General features: G+C 34.9%; 1 protein-coding gene across 2 annotated transcripts in view; it reads right to left on the bottom strand.

Moving 5' to 3' along the window:
- The window catches only part of Edil3 (EGF like repeats and discoidin domains 3), a 482,678-nt gene that overhangs the window by 108,192 nt on the left and 353,114 nt on the right, over positions 1-21,372 (bottom strand). The window contains exon 10 of one of the 2 annotated variants that reach the window (XM_021180302.2): positions 8,609-9,676. The exons of the other annotated variant lie outside the window; for it this stretch is intronic. Coding sequence (XP_021035961.1) covers positions 9,659-9,676 — 18 coding nt within the window. The 3' untranslated portion in view covers positions 8,609-9,658. Of the gene's footprint in view, positions 1-8,608; positions 9,677-21,372 lie in introns of those variants that run through there. 2 annotated transcript variants of the gene reach the window in all.

Raw genomic sequence — 21,372 nt, 5'->3', positions numbered from 1 at the left:
GAGGCCCGCCCTTTTCTGAGGGGAAATTGAGGAGAAGGTCTGAAGGAGAAGTGAGGTGGGGTGACTGGAAAGAGAGGAGGAAGAGAAAATTGTGGCTGGAATATATGAGAAAAGAATAAATAAAAAGTGAAATATTAAACAAATATAAGATGTATTTCAGGCTCACATCCTCTTTTACAAACTGAACCTTCAAGTCACGGTTTCTGTAATATTTGCCCTATATGTCTGAGTCACACAGCTATGTGGACATAAAAGAAAATTCATAAATGTCAATAGAAGCCTGAAAATAAAGCCTTTATTACTGAGCACTCCTATGAAATATTTGGAAATGTTTCAAGAAATGGGAGCAAAAGAAAAGAGCATATCAGATTTGATGAGGGCAATGATGCTTTGACAGATAATAATTGCTAATGGCTTGTAAAATATTTCTTCCACTTTCAGAAATATAAATGATAACTTTGTTTAAATAAACACGATTGGTTGTCTTCCTTCAAAAATAATATATTCTGAAATTCACTCTAAGACTGAGGAGGGGATCACGGAGAATATGTGGGAGGAGAGTGTTTAGCAGTGTTCAGCTAGATCAAGGGATAAACTGGAGAAGTCTCCTCTTGGGTGTACTCACTGACACATGGGGAACCTTATATTTGAACTGTTCCTCTATTGGCAAGAAAGGCATATTTCTAGGTATGGAACCTGTCAGCCGTGCCATGCCCATAAAAGAGTATGTTAGAGTTTGTACCAACCAAGAGTATGTTAGTGTTTCTTCCACCTTCTTAGTGCACCACCTCTTGCCTCATTTTTATGGTGCTGAATTCTTTCATAGTTGATTATTATTTGATCAAAATACAATTTTGTCTCACACAATATGTACTCACTGATAAGTGGATATTAGCCCAGAAACTTAGGATACCCAAGATATAAGATACAATTTGCTAAACGCATGAAACTCAAGAAGAACGAAGACCAAAGTGTGGACACTTTGCCCCTTCTTAGAATTGGGAACAAAACACCCATGGAAGGAGTTACAGAGACAAAGTTTGGAGCTGAGATGAAAGGACGGACCATTTAGCGACTGCCATACCCAGAGATTCATCCCATATTCAGCTTCCAAACCCTGACACCATTGCATACACTAGCAAGATTTTGCTGAAAGGACCCAGACAGAGCTGTCTCTTGTGAGNCTATNCNNGGGCCTAGCAAACACAGAAGTGGATGCTCACAGTCAGCTATTGGATGGATCACANGGCCCCCAATGGAGGAGATAGAGAAAGTACCCAAGGAGCTAAAGGGATCTGCAATCCTATAGGTGGAACAACAATATGAACTAACCAGTACCCCGGAGCTCGTGTCTCTAGCTGCATATGTATCAAAAGATGGCCTAGTCAGCCATCAGTGGAAAGAGAGGCCCATTGGTCGGGCAAACTTTATATGCCTCAGTACAGGGGAAGGACAGGGCCAAGAAGTGGGAGTGGGTGGGGGAGCGTGCGGGGGACTTTTGGGATAGCATTGGAAATGTAAATGAAATAAATACCCAATAAAAAATACAATTTTGTACATTAAAATAAAATTATTCAATGAATACAAGTTAGTGACTTGTCTTCATCCTTAGCATAATTTATTCAGTTCTTTCCTCTTCTGACTTCAAAATCAATATTAAGTTACCTATAAGGTTCATACTGTCCACATATGTTATGTAATATACATTTTGGAGGACATGTGTACAGTCAAGGGTGTTAATTTTTTTAAAGATTAATTTATTTATTTTAAGTATGTGAGTACATTTTAGCTGTTTTCAGACACACCAGAAGAGGGCATATGATCTCATGAAAGATGGTTGTAAGCTACCATGTGGTCACTGGGAATTGAACTCAGCACCTCTAGAAGAGCAGTCAGTGCTCTTAACCACTGAGCTATCTCTCCAGCCCATAACATTATTTTTGTTAATACTTCATAACTGTAATTTTGCTATTATTATAATTCATAATGTAAATATCTGATACACACAATATCTGATATCTGATCCCTAGCAAATGGTCATTCAACCCTCAAAGATGTTACGGCCCACGGATTGAGAACCACTGCTCTACAAAAGAGAGGGAATGGTGGTGACATGTGTGCCTCTCATGCATGCAGGGAGTAGGTCAAAATATTGACAGATTAATAAGGTCCCCAAACTCAAAGTTACACATTTTAAAAGAGCAATTAGCTGTGTATTTTCAAAATAGTTTCATAAATTTTACTTAAATGAGAAGAGTCTCATATTGCAGGTGCATAATTAACACTTGTCATTAAATACAAGCACAGATGCATACAACTAAATTAGAAAGAGTAATTTCATTGAGGTAACAATGGCACTTATTACTCATTTTACATTTTTTTTGGTCTTAAAAAAATAAACAGGTGTTAGTTTTCTTTATGTGCTTGTTTGTTTATTTGCTTGTTTCTCCAAGGCTGAGGTTCGTGTGTTTCCCCCACAGTTTAGGAGAGAAAAGGTGATCAAGTCATTGTGTATATCAATGGAGGTTCATCATGTTAGCTTAGTCATCTTTGATACAGCCCTAATAATAATCATATCACCACAATAAGCTTTGTAGGGAGAATCTGGACACACACATACACACATGAGAAAGATCTCTTATGGCTCTTACTGTAATTTTGCCTACTGAAAACATGTGGAGCAAAGATAAAAGAGGAAGTTCATCATTGTTTACATATCATTAATAGAGAAGCCACACTCATGGATGCCAGGCCATTCCAAGTCCACAGTAATCCCTTGATGTAAGTTAGCTTTGATTTGAAGATAAAGCATCCTGAGGTGGGAAATGGCAACACACAACCAGTAAACACAGTGAACATCTTAGATCACAATTGTCTGCTCTTTTCACCTGTTTACCACTTAATAATTCCCTGAGAAATCAGTTTTCTCTTGCCTGGTAAAACATGAGTGTTAGATGACTCTCAGCACTGACATAAATAATGACATAAAATCCCATAAGTCCTAAAGACAGAATTGATTTAGTTTTTGTTTGTTTGTTTGTTTTTTGATTTTGTTATTTTGGTTTTTTTGGTACTTATATTATTTGCAGAAAAGACATCTGTCACATTACTTTGGATCATAGGCTATAAGACTATCTTAAAATTATAATGAATTATCAAGTGATTATGATGTTGAGAAACATTAAATTGGGTCACATACCTGAATTCTCAATAGCACAAGCTCCAGATTAGAAAAAAATCATTTGAACATCTAGACAAATCAAGTTTACTTTGGTTGTGGTAGTTTCCACTTTTTACTTTTTAATTCTAGAGCTTGATTCAATTTCAGGAGAGAAAGGGTTTAGATTCACCTTCAGGGTGCTATAGCAACCAAATCTCAGCAAAGACATCATTGTTTTATTTATGGAAAAAGGATAATCTCATTTCCATTCTTTTCATGTTTAACTGTAGAAACTTTTTATTTTTCATCTCAAATTACATATTTTTACTTCTTTGCTAATGTGCCAAGAAATAAAAACAGTTGCATTTTAAAAGATGACTATCTTGAAAATTGCTTTCATTTAATTCACAATAAACTTTACAGGATGGCGTTTGAAACAGGATGCTCCATTGATAAACTATTTCAGGAGGAATTCTGTTTGTAATTTTATAATATGCTATTACTTTATAAAATGAAATGCAATGTACATGGTTTAGTGCAACAAAGCTTCCTATAAAGTTGATATTAACTGAAGTTCTTGCTTCTCAATCTATTTGGATTTTTTTTTATTATTTTATAGATAGAACTATACATTTTTGAACCTTTTTTCAATTTATACTTTCTCACTCCTTTGTGAAGGCATAACTAACCCAAGTCATACTTAAAGCTTATATTCTAACTACTGAGCCATAGGTAGGATCACTCTCTACTAGTTCTGCATTCATCATTCTTGTAGTTATCTTATCCTAGTCAGCTGAGAGATATGGCATGTGGTTGCACAGGTTATGTCCTGCACAGTAATAAATACTTGTATGAGTGTCAAGATGGTGGTGAAAAGCTTGGTAGCCTTGACCTCTCAGGAGAGCTCTCTGTGATCAGTGGTTCATGTAGATGGAATCTCTAGTTTCAAGCACATGAAGTTCATAGACCATCAGCAGTGAAAGCTCATTATTGTGTGGAAGTACACCTGAAACCGGAAGGTCTTTGATAAATAGCATTAACTGAAAGTGGTATTAATTGACAAGTTTAATGATACTATTTCCATTTTCTTTCTATGTTTATTTGCATAATGTCTAAATAGAAAAATGCAAGTAAGATTTAATTGATTTCCCTCCCTAGGAGACAGCTTATCTGTCCTTTCTACTTTATTTTGGAAATACCCAAAATTAGGCAAGCATCTCAAATTAGGAAGAAGGCAGTAACAAGTAAGACAGATGTCTGTAATATAGTTCACATTTATTTGAAGCAATAAGTAACAATTTTGGAGAAGAATATGTTTGTGCTATATAAAAATTGGTTTCTGCATATTAAAGAACTCAAAAGAATAAAATTTCTGTACTTTAGATGTTATATTTTCTATATTTAAGTCTTATTAGTATTTTAATTCCTGATATTATTTATAAATAGAGTTTAAAGTGCTGTATTTTTAAGTTTTTTTATTATTATTATTATTTCAGGAGCTGAGTAATAGGCAGAGCCCGGCAGTTCTCCAATTATGTTCCCCAAAAAAACTTTATGGCTGAACAAGCAAGCAAAAACAATCTCTAAACAACCAGTGGGTAGAACATTCTAAAACATTAAACAGTTACCATGGTTGTTTCTTAGTTATTTGCCATTCCCTACTGCTTGTGGGTTGCAACATCTGAAATATGGAGAAGGACTGACCCTTAACAGGAGAATCTAGCTCAGATGATTTAAGGCCGATTACAGCCAATCTATATCATGACTTCTTTTAATTTCTCATCTGAGAGAAAATCATTAGCTCCAAGACACAGACGCTGATGCTTTGCTGTTTCTTTCTTCAGTTCCCATCAAAATTTCTCTTCTGCTTTCATAATTTACAGTGAGCTTGATGTACCAATGTAACTTAGTTATTTGTCTACCACTGTCTGCCCCTTCCCCAGGCCCAGTTCTGGTGTGAAAAAGAGAGAAAGTATTTGAAATACTACCTACATGGATGATTCAGAGTATTTGTTGAAGAATGTAGCTATGGCCAGGGAATGTTGGCAGTTCATAGTTATGTATGACTACCTTGACCAAATTACTGTCTTTCCAGAACCAGGAAAACTGGATCATAAAACACAGAAAAAGAGATGGTGATTGTGGGTCTCAGCATTTTCTGTTGGTAGTTAGTTAAATAGAGTTGTCACAGAAAAAGTCAAAATTTTAAAAATTTGGAGTATGTGAAGTAATTTAACTCAAATCTGAGCACAAAAATATCATTTCTTTCCTGTTTTATTTTCAAGAAAATGTGTGCCTACCTGAGTGTGTGTACATGTGTGTGCATGCATGCGTGTGCCTGGTTAGTTGCATGTGCAAGTATGCATATGTACGTATAAATGTGTGTATGTGCATACATATACATATACATATACATATACATATACATATACATATACATATACATATACATATACATATACATATACATATACATATACATATACATGTGTATATGTGTGTGTATGTATGTGTGTGTTTGTGTGTGTGTGTTTGTGTGTGTATACTGGCTAGTTTTGTGTCAATTTGACACAGGCTGGAGTTATCACAGAGAAAGGAGCATCAGTTGGGGAAATGCCTCCATGATATCCAGCTGTAAGGCATTTTCTTAATTAGTGATCAAGGGGGAAGGTCCCCTTGTGGGTGTTGCCATCTCTGGGCTGTTAGTCTTGGTTATATAAGAGAGCAGGCTAAGAAAGCCAGGGAAAGCAATCCAGTAAAGAACATCCCTCCATGGCTTCTGCATCAGTTCCTGCTTTTTGACCTGCTTGAGTTTCAGTCCCGACATCCTTTGGTGATGAACAGCAGTATGGAAGTATACGCTGAATAAACCCTTTCCTCCCCAACTTGCTTCTTGATCATGATGTTTGTGCAGGAATAAAAACCCTGACTAAGACAAATTGGTAGCAGCATAGTTGGGTATTCCTTGACAACCTGACCATGTTTGGGGGAGGACTGTAGAAGGAGTTTGGAACTTGGGCTAGAAGATCCATTCGGTGTTAAGAGCTCTGTCAGATGTTGTGTAGGAGCTTGGAAGATAATGTTGAGAACAGTGCAGAAGATGGAGGCCTGGCTTGTGAAATTTCAGAGGGAAGATTAAAGCCTCTTTTCAGGGCCATTGTTATTTTGATTGTGAAGATTCTGTGGTTCTGTTTAGCTGGGGCTGAAGAATCAGCTGTGATTAACAAGATACCAGAACTATGAAAGTGAAACCTTTGCATTGCTGGGGCTATTGATGCTGGTTAGCTGGAGCTAAGAAATTAGCTGTGATTAAGAAAAGACCAGCATCATTGAGGTGACATCTTCTAGGAAGTGTTTTCTGAAAGCACAAAGAGGCTGTGTTCCAGATAGCCAAAGTTGTACCTCATGCTGCAGCAGGACTTGGTAATGTGTAAGAGTCACCCAGATGGTACTGCTTTTGAAGGCATGAAGGGGTCATGAAGAGCAACTGAGACTAGGCACTGTGAGAGGCCATGGAAGGCCATTGGTGAAGGTGTAGCCTCATTTGCAATTGGTGACCCAAGACTGAAGGGGTCATACAGTGTTTTGGAGATGCCAGGACAAAGAAAGACCACCAAGAACAACAGCAGCAGTAGATAAGGGTATCTGGAGCCTAGAGGAAAAGCTGTGTGCTACAAAGTACAGGGCTGGAGAAGTGACCCAAGCCCTTGGAGGAGCCCAGAAGATCGTGAGTTGGATCCCAGACATTGGACAGTTGGAGTTTAATTTTTGCTTTTGATTGTGACTGTGCCCTGATATTTTTCCCTCTTGAAGGAAGAAAATATTTCAGTGGAGCCCACAGTTAAGGGACTTTGAATTTTAAAAGACATTGGACATTTTAAAGGGATTGAGCTTTTAATATGTAAAGACTGTGGGACTTTTAAAGTTATTTAGATCTTGGGGATGAATAAGAATGTGAGGGTTGAGGCTTACTAGTGATGTGTTTGTGTGTCAAGTTGACAAGGGGTCAATTGCACTGGCTGATTTTGTGTGTCAACTTGACACAGGCTAGAGTTATCTCAGAGAAAGGAGCTTCAGTTGGGAAATGCCTCCAGGAGATCCAGCTGCGAGGCATTTTCTCAATTAGTGATAAAGTGGAGAGATTCCCCCATCTCTGGGCTGGTAGTCTTGGTTCTATAAGGGAGCAGGCTGAGCAAGCCAGTAAAGAACATCCCTCCATGGCTTCTGCATCAGCTCCTGTTTTCTGACCTGCTTGAGTTCCAGTCCTGACTTCCTTGGTGATAAACAGCAGTATGGAAGTGTAAGCTGAATAAACCCTTTCCTCCCCAACTTGCTTCTTGGTCATAATGTTTGTGCAGGAATAGAAACCCTGACTAAGACAGTGTGTGTGTGTAGAAATCAGATAACAACCTGAGATTAAGGATGCTCCTCCATCTTATGTGAAGGATAGTAAGTGCATTGTCCACAGCGGACATCAATTGGGGAGATGGGCTTCACAATGTTCAGGACCTTCTGTCTCAACCTCCTATTCCACAGAAAGAGCACCAAGATTGGACATGAGTGGTCTGGAGGTCAGAACTCAGGTCTTCATGCTTGTACAGAAAACATTTTTTCTAATTGAATTAACTCCCCAGTCTTCTGAAAGTATAGGTCAAATGATCTCCAGTACTGCTAATTTCTGAAAAGATAGAACTCACACAGGATATTTACATTCTCTGGGTGTCATGTAGAATGTTTATTAGTGTAATTGTATTAAATTGTCCTATAGCGTAAGGAAATGGGTATTTACTGCATTTCATAGATAAACTTTTGGTAAGGGGAAACTATAAAGATTTGAGTTCATGTCCTAAAAGATATGAGCTATTTAAAAATATGAGCCCACTAGGCCTAAAAGAAAACACACCTACACACATCTTTGAGAATTTTAAATGTCATCAAATAAAAAATTTTACAAACTATAGACACAAGGGATTCAGAATCTTTAACACCGTGGTGTTCCTAGCAACTTCAATCAATTCCTGAGATGAAAAATATTTTACTGAAGTCTTCCCTATATTGAAAGAAACTGCCTATAGAATTTAACACAAACTGATGTGTACACAGAAAGGTTCCAGTTGGTACAGCTAGCCAGAAGTTTAAAAAATCACTTCCTTCATCTTCCTCGAATAATAATGGAGATTAATAATATAGATGTGTAGGTCAATTTAATAATATTTGCTTGAATGTTAACAAAAGATCAATTTTTCCACACCTAAAATCACTATGTATTAGCTAATCATCATCCATCTGTCAACATCCTAGTTTTTTTTATTTGCTATTATAAGAGGAAGAAAAATAAGATTGCTGGATTCAGCAAAATAAAATATTAGACTCCTAGTTTGAATTTTGTATAAATCAGAATGTTTTTCTGAATATTTCCCAACAATATTTTTGGAGAAGATTATTCTCAAACATATTCATCATTTATTTGAAATTCATATTCAGCTGTTTCCTGTATTTTTATCTGTTAACCTTAGAAGACAGAAGTTGCCATGAATAGTATCATTAGGTGCTAAATCATTCATAACAGTAGCTAACATTTTCACAGTAGTCATCTCCTCTGAACTTTAACACATTAAGTTACTTAATCTTAAACATATGATGTTAGAAGATACAAGATACTAGTTACTAGCAGAAAAGTCATATGGGCCCAGAGGGTCTGCAGTGGAGTTTAATGCTCTAACCATTATGGTGTGCTCTTATAAAATATATCAATTCATTAAAAATTGTCCCATAAATTGAGCACAAATTAGCAGTTTAAAACAGTATTATTTAACAAATTTTCAGTGTAAAAATATGCACTTCATCCTAGGCCTTCTCAGTTTTTGGCAATACTCATGACCATTGTTTAGACTGTTTGTCATTGTGAATGTTCAGCAATATGTCTATGTCTATGTGTATATATATTAAAGTTCTGTTTAAAATGTTATGTAGATTCCATCACAGGCATGCCAGTGAAAACCACAACTACAACTGCCAATACATATCCAGTTTCTTATTGATTTTATTTGACTCTAAATGTATATCTTTTGTAGACTTTATTTAGTTTAGTGTGAGGAATAATTAAAGTTTTGTTGTCAAATTCATTCACTGAATAAATGTCAAATCAACATAAGCCTGAACTTTTAATATCCAAGTAGTTTTTAATTAAGTATATGGAAAGCTCATTAAAATAATTCCCTTGGAATAATTGATTTTTTCAAGCTTCATCTTTCATAAAGAATCTAAATATATTTGTCACCAAACTCACTTTTTTATGTGCAACCCCTATCACACGAGCATCTCAGGGAATGGAGTTAAGAATGTTTCATTCAGCTAGAAGACTCAGAGGCAGGCAGCCTTTAACCACACTTTGAGAAAATGCCTTTGACACCCAGGATGTTAGAAGATACAAGCAGCTGTTGGTATACTTTCCTCCACTGAGAGCTGTCTTATTTTTAGAAACGTCTCTATATCCCATTAGAGAGTATGAGGCAGCTGTAGAAACATATGCATATATATTTAGTGTTGCATTCTAAAGTACTTTTAGTTCCATTATCTTGCATTGCAGCTCCTCCCACATCATCAGACATATGTCTAACAGAACATATGCCTCTTGTGGTACTCATGAAGGGGCATCAAATATGGTATCCTTGGAGATTAAAACTCTAAGGTGTTTCTCACAAGAAATGAAGGCTGAAGCCCCATTAGGTGGTTAAAAGAAGGGGGAAAGGCCACTTAAATTTTAAGAAAAGTTTACTGTGAAAGATTGAAATGCTCACCATGTGGAAAGGAAAGAAACCTAATTTACTTATTCATTTCCTAACAACACTTGTTTTTGCAAATTATGTTGTATAAACACTAGGGATAGAAGCCATTTAAGACAGATGCAAACTTGAATACAATTACTACAAGATTCTAATGTGTGTTACATTTTTAAAACACAGAACTATTTATTAACCATGATTCTAGCTAAATGCTTGATGGCTTCTCTCTTCATAATGTTGAAACTCCTTGCATGGGTATGTTTATGTTGCATAAAGTATAACCAAATGAGTATGAGAATTGGTTTTACTGAGTGAAGTTAAAAAATATACACACTCTAGTTTTGTCTAAATGTTTCTGATTAGGAAAAAAAACACAACTAGCAATAAATGAAAAGGAACACGCAAAGCCATAAATCTGTTATTCAACAAACCTGTGGTTAAAATGCTAAGTACATGTAAGCCAGTAAGAAATGAAGGACATGTTTATGTTAGAGTTCATGTTACAGAGCATGGGAGATGTGTTTCAAAATGAGTACTGCTTAAGTTTGGTGTCCTATTTTAATGTAAATTGGTGAATATCCAAATATATAGTCTCTTTTAGTAAAAGGTAAATACAGATTTGTAGTATTTATAGGATAAACTTCAACTTATATAAACAGCACAGCAATGATACACTAAATTTAAGGGACAGGAAATAGGTTGTAAAGGAAATTATTCAATTTCAACAAAAGACAAAAACTTTAACTAGTGGAATGAAAAATATTATGTATTTAAACTTCTCATTGACTAACTAATTCTGCCCTGGATTGTGGTTGACATACCCAGTGGTGCTCTATTGAAAAAAAAAAAAAAACACCTTATTTTCTCTGTCCTAGAAGGTATCAATTTTAAATTGTTTCTTAGTTCAGATTAGGAATTTGTGTACATGTCCCCTTCTTAGTGCTGACCTTTGGTCTATTTTGAACTATGTAAGTCTTATGTATACTTTCACAGTCTCTGTAATTCTGTATATTACTGCTGCTACTTCAGAGTCACCTGTCACCTCTGTCTTATATTTTTGGTTGTGAGCCTAGCCTTTAACGGCTGAGCCATCTCTCCAGCCCGACCTGTCTTATAATCATTCTTCATCCTTTTCTGCATTGTTCTTTGAACCTTGAAGAAAGTGACTTCATGTGAGTATACCATTTTGGGCTGAGTACTTCAAAGTTTCTCATTTTCTGCATATTGCCCAGTTATGGGTCTATGTGTTTATTAGTATCTACTGCAAGAAGAATCTTCTTTGTTGAGGGTTGAATGATGCTTTCCTCTATATGTATAACAATATGTCATTACAAGTTGTTTCATTGTTATATTACTTTAGCAGAATAGTAGTAGTAGGTTTGCTCTAAAGTCTATGATCTATTGAGTCGCAGGTTCTTGATCACTTTAACAGGGTTATGTATGTGATCACTTTAATGGAGTTAGCATTAAATATAATCAAAAAAATGAAAAAAAAAAAACTTCTCTAGCTATGCCCTCTGGATCACTGGAAATGTTGTTCAACTAGCCAGGTATCCTATATTACTTTCCGTGACTAGAATGGTCAGTGAATATGACCCATTAAAATTAAGATGGCATCAGCTAGTCTTAAGTCACATCTGGGCTAACTCTAGTACATGAAGATGAGATAAAATCAATGTATAGAATTCATTTGGAAAACTTAAAAACAAATATAAACAAAGGGGTGACAAATCATTTTATATATTGTCTGCAATGGAATGGAAGAATATTGCAAATGAAAAAAGGGAATTAGTAGGTACATTATTAATTGGAAAAAGCAGTAATATTAGATTCTATTCAATATAAATGGGTTTAAAAATTATACTAATTAGAAGCAAAAATTAGAATTTGAAAAAAGTTTTCTTATTTTCAGGATTAAGTCATATAACCTTTCTGTGTTGTTTTTCATACAAAGCCATCTTATTTCATAAAATGTTTATCCATATCCTTATTCTTAGAAGAATATATAAATGTGTAAATATATAACTTATTAATGCATGATCACATACATAAATACAATATACATATTTGGAGACAACTCTGACCATATGTGTTTGGCTGAATTAAGCTTGTGAAGGTGTGGGCTAGGATACTGAACTGTAAATAATCCACAAAATAAGAAACTCAGAAGAGATATAAAAGCAGCTATGTCTCCCACCCACAATATTTTCTATAAATAAATGTATTTTATCTTGATATTAACTAATGACTAAATTATTGACAACTAAACCAAACACACAAACATGTATAATAACAGATATCAGCAAAACAGAATTACCCAAACATTATAGTATCATTGACTTGAAATAAAAATTATGAAGGTGTCTTGGATAAACCAAATCAGCAAGCCATGTGGATTTAACCATGGCCAAGTTTGCTGGACAAAGAACACATATCTAGACTGTGAAATATGTAATAATTACATATTTCTGAATTGTGAGAATATAATTATTCCTCCTAGTTATTATTTATTCTATTTTAAAGCAAAACTAGTTTGCAAATGTTCAGCCTCAAATGTTTACTATTATTATAACTGCACACAATTTTAATCATGGAGAACAATAAATTAAGTGAATAAGTGAGATCAAGAGAGATACTAAAAGCTGTCAATCACAACAAATGGCTGGGACTCAGCTGGCTAGAACCAATCAAGGGTATTATGCCCTGAGAAAGGCAGTCATTTCATTTATTAGACATTCTAGTAACCACTGTGGTAAATATCACTGAATGTACTGTCTAATATGTGTTGTATCCTCTTTGCATTGAAGATTGGCTGTCCAATCTTCAGCAAACTTCTCTGACTCCATAACCTTACTACTAAACAAAACCTATTTGCTCACTGAAAGGGATGCTTTACAGACAGAGGATCTCCAGTTAACATTGACTCAATTTTTCTTATGAATCCTTATAAAGTCTCATTTGATTTTAAATATTAATCTCAAAGTCTAGTTTTTACTCACAGGAGTGCTTTACAACTCATTGTTTAAACAAGAGTATTTATTATTTTATAAGTAGAAACATAATTAAGGTTTACTTATATACACATACACACTGAAAGACAAATTGCATTTAATGTCCATGACTTAAGAATATGAATGGGTCTGCTAAACTCACATCTAATGTATCAAGTCCTGCTATTCAGCTTTTCAGTGTTTTAAATACTGCTTATTAACAAATGCTTCTAAATACCTTCATTGTTTTCTTCATGGCTTTTTAAATGTTGAATCTAAAATCCTATGTAATATTTTAATGCAAATACCTCTTAAACTATGCTTACTTATTTCTATTATTTTTTTACTGGAATAGTGGTGAATTCTTTGACAGAGTTTATCATAAACATTTTTTTAAGATTCATTATATTTTAAATAAATCAAGGTAATTTTTTCATTCCTTGTATTTACTTCAAATACACAAGTATTATAAATCATGATATTTGTTTAACATCTATGTCCATAATAATAGCTTTTTCCTTTTGATTCTCTTTCTGGATGCTTTCATTATATGGTTGCTATGTACATAATAGTGGTAGTGTGCATTGAAAATTAGAATACCTCCTCACTGACTATTCCTGAGAGTCCAGTGGTTAGTTAATCCTTGAAAACACTTTCTTCACTTCTTTTTCAACCAATAGTTGAGAGACTTAGGCAAGGCAGATATGAATTCTATGGCCATGACATATGTTTACAGTCAGAAATAGTCTAAATTAAATAAGACTTATTTGATTAAGCTTAACTTTAATTTCTCTTTCCCATATCCAACAAATTAATATTAAAATGAATCTCTCTAGGGTAAGATGCTGTTTAGCATAGGTCAACACTAAAACATACAACCTGACCATTCTATTAATTTTACCTATTTGATTGAAATAATATAAGACTACCTTGAATTAATAAATGCATGATAATAATACATTAATACAATAGACCAAAAGAGCCATTTATTTTCTTTGCTATAGCATTTTTTTTGCTGTTAATACATTATACTGTATTGACGCTTATTAATTTTGGTAAATGTATTTTGACACTGAATATGTTTTTTACAGTCATCACCAGTAAGGTAATAAATACTTATACAGTCCACTCACTGTCAACAGCTGATGATACATTCATCTAAAATATATTTTTTCAGTCAATACAAATCAATTCCATTCTTTTCCCTCAGATTTCTGAATCGTATCAAAATGAATTAAGTTTTATAATTTACTCGATTATGGTAAGGAGTGCTTTCATTTCTGATTGATTAAATATTAAATATTTTCTCTTTTTGTTGAATCTGTTGGGCAGCTAACATTGTAAATGTTAGAGAAATTTACTCAGCTGTTGAAGGTTAATGATGAGGCAATTAAAACACATAGCTGTTCAACAATAGAGTTTCAGTAAGGAAGATCCAAAATGAACACAATATGCATTTTAAATTATTAATATCTATTATTAAAATTTTTAGGTAAAATGTTGAAAAATCTCTTAAGTAAATACACTGTTTTATTTACTTATTTTTAAATTTATTCATTTTATGAATGCCAATCTATGATATTAATTAACACTATTTGTAGTTTATTATTTGTTTAAATGTATTTTGCCTTGCATTTCAACACTTATCTTGAAATTCTACATTGGAGAAACACAAACATGCACACACACACAAACACATACATACATACATACATACATACATACATACATACATACACATACAAAGACCCTCATACACACATACCACACAGACACACACATAGACACCCCACCCCCAAACACACACTATCCTAATTTATTTTTTCTGTTGCTCTGTTAAACCATTTTAACTAAAAGCAACCTGGGGAAGAAAGGATTTATTTGGATTATTTCCAAGTCTGGCATGGCCTTGGTAGGAACAGAATGACATGGTTCCTGCCCTCAGGCAGGGGCAACAGTTGTTGGTTTCCATGAGAGTGTCATGACTTCTGTGGGTTTAAGGGTTGTTTGTATAATAATGTACATATTTTATGTTTCTCCTTCAAGGAATGTCCTCCCTGTTAGTGTTAATGACTCCATGATAACCAGAGACAGAATGAGTCCAGGACATGAAGGTGTGTTAATATCTCAGCAAAATAGTAAATGCTGGGACCTTCAGGATATCTCTTAAGACTGTGAGAAAGAATGTGGTTTCAAAAATATATAATTTCTCAAAAAAAAAAGGATGCAATGTGAATTACAAAATAGGCTTCACAAATACAAAGGAACAAAGCAGCTGTCCTGAGAGCCAATTTGTCAGAAAGATACTAAAAAAAAAGAGATAAAGAGATTTAGGAATTGGTGATCATAGGAGATCCTACCCAGCTAAGTTTTTTCTTTTGTTTGTTTGTATGTTTGTGTGTTTGTTTGTTTGTTTGTTTAGGCTTACAAAGGCAGACAGATTCCTGAGTTCAGGGTTGGCCTGGGACAGAGCAAGGTTAGGTCCAGGTATGGTAGAAATGGTAATTTCAGGGTGGGGTCTCACCCAGTTAGATTATCATCTGTGCTTAATAGAGGCAGTCAGATCTCTGAATTCCTTTGCAGTGGTACAAGAGAATGTGTGCTTGCTGTCTCCTAAGAATCATAGGGCTGGGGTCACAGGATGCAGATTCATTGGATAATCAATAGGCAACCAGGAATAAATGACTGGTTGATATGTAAAATAAATGACTGGGTTTATGGTCTGCAAGGAATGATCTATTCAGAGAATATTTCAGAATAGCAAGAGAGAACTGCTTTGAGAACTGTCTCAAGCAGAAAATATATATATAGAGAGAGTTGTCTGGAGATTTCCAGAGAAAGTACAATAGAGAGAAAGCAATCTGGAAACTGTCTCAAGCAGAACATAGGCCTCTAGCTTGGACCCATGGTTTGACCTCAAGTCATTTGTTTCACCACTCCCAGACAGCCCTTTCTCAGAACTTCCTTCCAAGCTGAGGCTGGTCCTTGGCAGCTTATACTTCCATTTCACAGTCTATCTTTTAGGGAAGTCAGGGAAGGGACTCAAGGCAAGAATATGGAAGCAGAAACTCAGGAAGAAGCCATGGAGGAGTGCTGCTTACTGCTCAATAGCTTGTTTCTCTCCAGATGTTGCTCAGGTTGTTTTGTTTTGTTTGTTTTGTTTTGTTTTGTTCTTGTTTTTGTTGTTTTGTTTTGACCACCTGTCCTAGGGATGCACTACCTATAGTGGTCTGGTCCATTCCACCTCAATCATCAAGAAAACCGCTCACAGACTTGCCTATAGGCCAATGTGATTCAGTCATTTTCTTATTTGAAGTATCTTACTGGATGACTCTGCCTTGTGTTGAGGTGACACATGACTAACTAGAATGCATGTCTTCATATTTTATTGAACTTGGAAGTGTCTACATTGACATCTAAATGTTATAAAAACTACAGGAAGGCATTATGAGACAGTGGTTCTGTAATTTCTCTTAATTAAACTTAGAATCCAACATGGCTTTCAACTCCTTTACTGAAATCTAACTATACAAACTTATGGTGAGGTTTTTAAAATATGAAACCAAAATGGAATTGAAATACTTTTTAATTACTTCTTATTTTAATTTAAAAATATTATTTTACATTCTCCTTTCCTTCCTATTACTTCTATGTATGGTTTAAGGGTTGGTCTTGGATAACCAATTATGCTCTTACATGAGGAAGACTATTTCTTCAACTCTGAGTATTGCTAAGTAATTGCCTGAGGTTCACTGAGTAGGGTTGAGGTCTATGCTGTCTTTCTCTGTCTACTTTGACATGCCTATTTGTCCTTGTTTAGCTTGTGTTCAGGCAGCCATGTTTGTGAGACTTATGAGTACAAATTCTGGCCTTCCTAGGAGATACAAACTTGTTGGTCCTCTGGCTGTTGCAATCTTTCTGCTCCTCTATCCTCAATGGTCTCTAAGCTGCTAGTGCAGGAGTTGTTTTAGCAAGGTAACTCAGACACAGAAAGAGCAAATCACATATTGTTTCTTCTCTGAGGTACCTAGCTTCAAATCTTAAGATGTGAATATAAGCCTTTGAATAACTTCAGAAGCCAGGAGGGTAAAAGGACAATTGCTGAGGTGGAGGTTCATGGTAATACAGAAGAAAATATATGGATGCGCATGACCTGATCTAAGGAAATAAGAAAAATAAATAGACTCTAGCCATGGAGGAAGATGAAAAATATAAAAAAATAGAAAGATATTTGAAAAGAATCATTAAGATTCTCATTGTTCATTATTTACTTAAAAATTAACCTCTAATATACTAAAGACTGTTTATAAATATACTCATACAGTTTAAATAAAAATGTTCTCATCTGGACTGACAAATGGTCCCTCCAAAAGGCAAAGACCATTTACCCAAATGCTAACAGCTGGAAAGATGTCATTTGGGTGTCTAATCAGAGATGCCCAAGAAAATCCTTCAGTAATTGCTTAATACTCTTCACACTTCAGATGCTTCTGAGCTGGGTGGAATTTACCTGAATGCCTCCTTCCTATGGAATAGCTTTCTTAGTATCAGGAGGAGGGAAACAACCAAGAGTCTTGCACAGCCATGGTGCCAATGAACCACAACGGTGACCAGCATGGCATGGTAACTGCAAGGCTGCATTAATGACACACCTATCTTGGCAGAAACCAAAAGTTCTGCAAGTGGATTTAAGAGTAAAAGTATGCCTTGTTCTGGAAAAATAGACAATTTCCCAGGGCTGGTAAAATCATAGATGTTAGAGGACAACCTATAATCACCACGTTACTAAACATCTAAGTATATTCTAAATATGTTTCCTAATAACAGAGGCAAGTGTAGTGCTCATTCCTTATTGAGGAAATTTCTCTGTGATAAATGGAAACCATTACAGAAAGTCACAACTAATCAAATGTGGAATTGTAGGGCCCAATGCCAAAGAATTCTGAATTCATTCTCTCTCTCTCTCTCTCTCTCTCTCTCTCTCTCTCTCTCTCTCTCTCTCTCTCTCGGGAAAGATTTTGATATAATACAATTATGAGTGAGAAATATCCACAAATCAGGTATTATTACCATAGGATCTTCAGTGAGCGTTTTAGGAAGCAGAAACTATCTTTTAACTTTGGATGGGCTACTCAAGCCATCATTTTTGTTGGTTTGTTCATTTGTTTTTGTTTTGTCTTTGTTTTTAGTCTTTGAGAAATGGTTTCTATGTATAGCCCTGGTTGTCCTGGAACTTGCTCTGTAGATCAGGTTGATCATGAAGTCAGAGGTTCTGCTGCCTCTGCCACTACAGACAGGCCTGGAAACCATCTTAGTGGGGCTTTTTGTACAAAGTTATGATTATGTAGTCAAGTTTAGGACCACAGCATGGTAGAAGACCATTGGTTAGGAACTCGGAGAAATGCTTCCATGGAAGTTGACTGTGAACCTAAACACAGTTTTGTTATTTTTAGGTAGAACCTTCATAAGGATTCCTGATGAACAGTAATTCAAGAAGTTTATCAGTTATGATTTTCACAGATGAAACACTAAGACAGCAGAATCTGCTTGAGTGATCCAGACGGTGCAATGTCAAAGGAGACACAGGCAAGGTCATTAGAGGACTGATAAGCATTGCATATTGAAGATATATTTAAAGCATAGGAATTCCTAAAGGATTGCATAAAAATTCTGTCTAACATATCATAATTAAATGAAATATGTATTTGGTGGGATTAACTTACAATAAATTTCATTTATAAGTACTATTTGATTAACTTACAACAAAACATTAAGCTTGAATAAAACTCATTCATGTGTTGCTCATATATGAAAGTAACTTGTTTAAAACTTAATTTAGAAAGGATGAGCAATGAAGGAAGAAAATTGAGAAGACAGAATGGCTTCCTTTCTGAAGAGTTATTGCTCACCATTGATGGATTACATTTAAAAATACAACTAAACTGATTATTTCAGAAACCTCATTTAAAGATAAAATGTAGTCTGTGTGTCAACTACTCAAAAAATTGCCATATACATTTTTTCTTTTATAAAAAATTAATCACACATCCAACTAAACACCAGCACCAATGCTGTCTCCCTCTGTGCAGTGGATAGATCACATTTTCTTAAGTAGAAAACATGGGAAAATACTCCCATTCTGGAAGGTTTTCATTGCACAATGCCAGAAAAATAAATAAATTATATAAGTTGTCAGTTTATTTTTCCTTAGAGAGTCAGGATATGTTTTGACATGATAAAAATTAGATATCTACTTGAAGAAGTGGTCTCAGAATTGACAGAAAATATGTCATCTAGAGAATAAATCAATGCCAGTGTGCAAGATCCTTTAAGAAGACATCTTAAACAAAATGATAGATGGAGGTTTGCTCTAAAAACTCACAAATCTACTCATGTAAATATATTTATTTTATTTTTATCTTTCTAAAGAAATTTGCCTTTAGCCATTCCTTTGTGTGTGTATTTCTAGAATATACCCATCTGTCTAAGTTGCTATTTGTATGTGTAATAGTTTTCAACTCTACAAGGTTTGATGAATCATGAATAATCTTACTCATAATCAGAATATCTTAGAAAATACTTGGATGCTTAACAATTTTAAATATTTTATAGCCAAATGTCAAAATTAGTCTATCTTTATCATTGTTAATCCTAAGGAAGGTAATAGACATTGTTCATAGTTTATTCACAGTTCAAATTTGAAAAGACACGTTCTATTATTGTGTTTTAGAAGCTTAATCTTTGATTTACACACACACACACACACACACACATTTAAAATCTTACTGATAAATTTAGGTATGCAGTTGTTATTCAAGGGAAAAATTCTTACCTAATATACCTGATACCTAGAATAATGATTTTAAAATATGTAACAGTTGACTTTTTTTTAATACTGAGGATCAAATATATACTGTACAGAGCAAAATACATTGCTTCAATTTCTCTCCAAATAAATATCTCCATGAAACAAGTCATCATAACATATCTTATACATGTCAGTATCCATTATTTTATTGATTAGTTGCTGGAGTACAAGCTGAGAAAGCCGATAGTCACTACAATATACCAGACATTCTGAAGCTAACAATCTAGCATGGGATAACAACTTCAAAATTGCTTAATATTACTACAGTGAGGGTATTGCTGAAGTCACAGTAAAGCAACAGTCTTATTTTCTATTGCTTTCCTTCCTCTTGTTCCAGTCATACATAACCAATCCAATATTAAAGTATTAAGTAGAAAGTCCAGAAATAAATATTTCACTGCTCTTAAGTAGCAATCCTCCTTGAGTGTTGCCATGAGCTTTTGAGCTGACATATACTTTGCTCAATACATGAGTCATGTCCTTGTTGAGTGTATCTATTCTGTGTGTGCTACCTGCTCATTAGTCATTACTCCTGTTGATTATATTACCTGTCACTATGTTGAAATTATTTTGTTCAAGTAATATTTACTTTACTCTCAAAGTATACGCAGATGCAAGAAGAATGATGAAAAGGAGGAACCACAGCACAAAACAAAGACAGATCAGATTTAGTACTTTCACTCATTGACAGTACTGCAAAGCATATTGGGAGATATCCATATATAGATTCAGTGTGATCTGTAGCACCCATAGATATCTGGGAAGATATTCACCCATGAGAATGTAAGACTAATGTACATAGGGAGATTCTAGATCAGATACAATTAGAGCAAAGTCAACAGACAGGCCTCTCTATAATAAGCGACGACCAAAGGTGATGATTTTGTGTTCTCCTTTTCTTTACGAAGATTAAATTTATAATAGAACAGGGAGAGCCAGATGGTGTTAAGTTTGAGGAACTTGAGGAAATTAAAATGAGTATGGTAAAAGATGAATGAGGACAAACTAGGGAAAGATTTTAGACTGTATTAGAAATCTATATTTTATTCTTAGGCCTAGGCAAAGCAATTGAAAATTGCATTTTAGCATACACACAGAAACAAATGTCCAACTCACACACTCACATATTATGATTTAAAAACAGATTTTCCCACACACCTATGGTCACTTAATCTTAGACAAGGGAACTAAAACCATCCAGTGGAAAAAGGACAGCATTTTCAACAAATGGTNCTGGCACAACTGGCTGTTATCATGTAGAAGAATGCGAATTAATCCATTCCTATCTCCTTGTACTAAGGTCAAATCTAAGTGGAGCAAGGAACTCCACATAAAACCAGAGAGAGGAGAAAGTAGAGAAGAGCCTTGAAGATATGGGCACAGGGAAAAAAATTCCTGAATAGAACAGCAATGGCTTGTGCTGTAAGATCGAGAATCGACAAATGGGACCTCATAAAATTGCAAAGCTTCTGTAAGACAAAAGACACCATCAATAAGACAAAAAGTCCACCAACAGATTGGGAAAGGATCTTTACCTTTCCTAATTCAGATAGAGGACTAATATCCAAT

This window comes from Mus caroli, chromosome 13 (genome assembly GCF_900094665.2).
Source record: "Mus caroli chromosome 13, CAROLI_EIJ_v1.1, whole genome shotgun sequence".
In the NCBI taxonomy this organism is placed as follows: domain Eukaryota; kingdom Metazoa; phylum Chordata; class Mammalia; order Rodentia; family Muridae; genus Mus; species Mus caroli.
The sequence above is the reverse complement of the archived record's forward strand: the minus strand, read 5'-3'. Positions and strand labels throughout refer to the sequence as shown.